This window comes from Carlito syrichta, unplaced genomic scaffold, assembly GCF_000164805.1.
Source record: "Carlito syrichta isolate Samal-C Ts95f unplaced genomic scaffold, Tarsius_syrichta-2.0.1 Scaffold169151, whole genome shotgun sequence".
Lineage (NCBI taxonomy): Eukaryota > Metazoa > Chordata > Mammalia > Primates > Tarsiidae > Carlito > Carlito syrichta.
The window spans coordinates 16,541-18,213 of NW_007113247.1; the positions used below are offsets into that span (position 1 = coordinate 16,541).

Here is a 1,673-nt window from a genome sequence, read left to right on the forward strand (position 1 = left end):
CAATCCACTCACCTCAGCCTCCCCAAGCGAGGGATTACAGGCTGAGCCACCGAGCCCGGCTTGGATAAAAGATTCTTAAGCAGCCGGGCATGGTAGCTCATGCCTGTATTCCTAGCACTTTGGGAGGCAGAGGTGAGAGGATTGCCTGATCCCATGGGTTCAAGACCATCCTGGGCAACTTAGTGAGACCTCGTCTCTACAATAAATAAAAAAATTGGCCAGGCATGATGGCACACGCCTATGGTTCCAGCTTCTTAGAAGGCTGAGGCAGAAGGATCACCTGAGTCCAGCAGGTTGAGGATGCGGCAGCCACGAGCATGCCACTGCACTCCAGTCTGAGTGAGAGTCTGACTCAAAAAAAATTCTTAAGCAGAGACCTGGGTGACCTCAGAAGGTCTGCCCAACTAGAGGCGAAGTCCCTGACACTTGCTCAAGAAGCACTAAAGCACATCTGAATCTGATCAAGCCTCTACATCTAACCAACCCCCTGCCTGCAGGAGCAGAGGAACACGTTATAGGACACCACAGGCATGCAGTCAGCCACATCCTGCCTGAGGGACAGAAGACTGGGCTTTTCCCAGCAAGTAGCATGGAGAAGGCACCGTAGGCAGGAATCATTAGAGATGAAAAAACACACGAGACACATCAACCAATTACAACACCTGGGCCTTTGGGGACCTGATTCGAACAAGCCACCTGTTAACTGCTGTTTGAGGACAGCTTGGAAACCATGTAAAATGACTAGAAATGAGATGACACTAAGAACTTACAATTCTTAGGGTGAGCAATTATATAGTGATACTATTTTTTAAAAGGAGTTCTCAGTCAGGCATGGCAGCTCATGCCTGTAATCCCAGCACTTAGGGAAGCCGAGGTGAGAGAATTGCTTGAGCCCAGGAGTTTAAGACCAGCCTGGGCAATAAAGTGAGACTTTGTCTCTATAAAATATTAAAAAATTAGCCAGGCACGGTGGCTCACGCCTATAATCCCAGCACTTTGGGAGGCAGAGGCGAGAGGCCTGCCTGAGCTCAGGGGTTCAAAACCAGCCTAGGCAACTTGGTGTGACCTCATGTCTATAATACATCAAAAAATAAGCCAGGCACGGTAACGTGCACCTGTAGTTCCAGCTACTTGAAAGGCTGAGGCAGAAGGACTGCCTGAGCCCAGCAAGTCAAGGCTGCGGAGGCCGTGAGCATGCCCCTGCACTCTACCCTGGGCAACAGAGTGAGACTCCAACTCAGAGAGAGAGAGAGAGAGAGAGATATCAGCTGGGTGTGGTGGCGCAAGCCTGTAGTCCCAGCTACTGGGGAGGCTGAGGTGGGAGGATTGCCTGAGCCCAGCAGACTGAGGCTGTGGTGAACTGTGATGGTGAGACTGCACTCCAGCAGCCTGGGCAACAGAGTGAGACTCCGACTCAGAAAAGAAAAAGAAGAAAAGAGCAAAGACAGAGGGGCCCAAGGAAGAGGCCCCAGTGAGTCAGGCCCAAAAATCACTCAGGAGGGGAGTGTCTGCATTCGGGGAGTGGGGCCAACCCTGGGGCCCCGGTGGCCAGGAGCACCCCAGGAATAGCCGTGGGACAGACGAGGAAGGAAGCCGAGGGGGAGACCCAGCGCCGCGCCCCACAGACCTGCTCCCGCTGCCGCCCGCCGGACTCCGCGGCCCCCTGCGGCCCC

The 1,673-nt window shown here is 53.6% G+C and overlaps 1 protein-coding gene across 1 annotated transcript in view; it reads right to left on the reverse strand.

The window, feature by feature from the left end:
• The window catches only part of PHLDB3 (pleckstrin homology like domain family B member 3), a gene marked incomplete at its 3' end in the record, with an annotated part of 18,774 nt that overhangs the window by 12,551 nt on the left and 4,550 nt on the right, over nucleotides 1–1,673 (reverse strand). Inside the window, exon 3 of the mRNA XM_008051230.1 lies at nucleotides 1,628–1,663. Coding sequence (XP_008049421.1) covers nucleotides 1,628–1,663 — 36 coding nt within the window. The remainder of the gene's footprint in view (nucleotides 1–1,627; nucleotides 1,664–1,673) is intronic.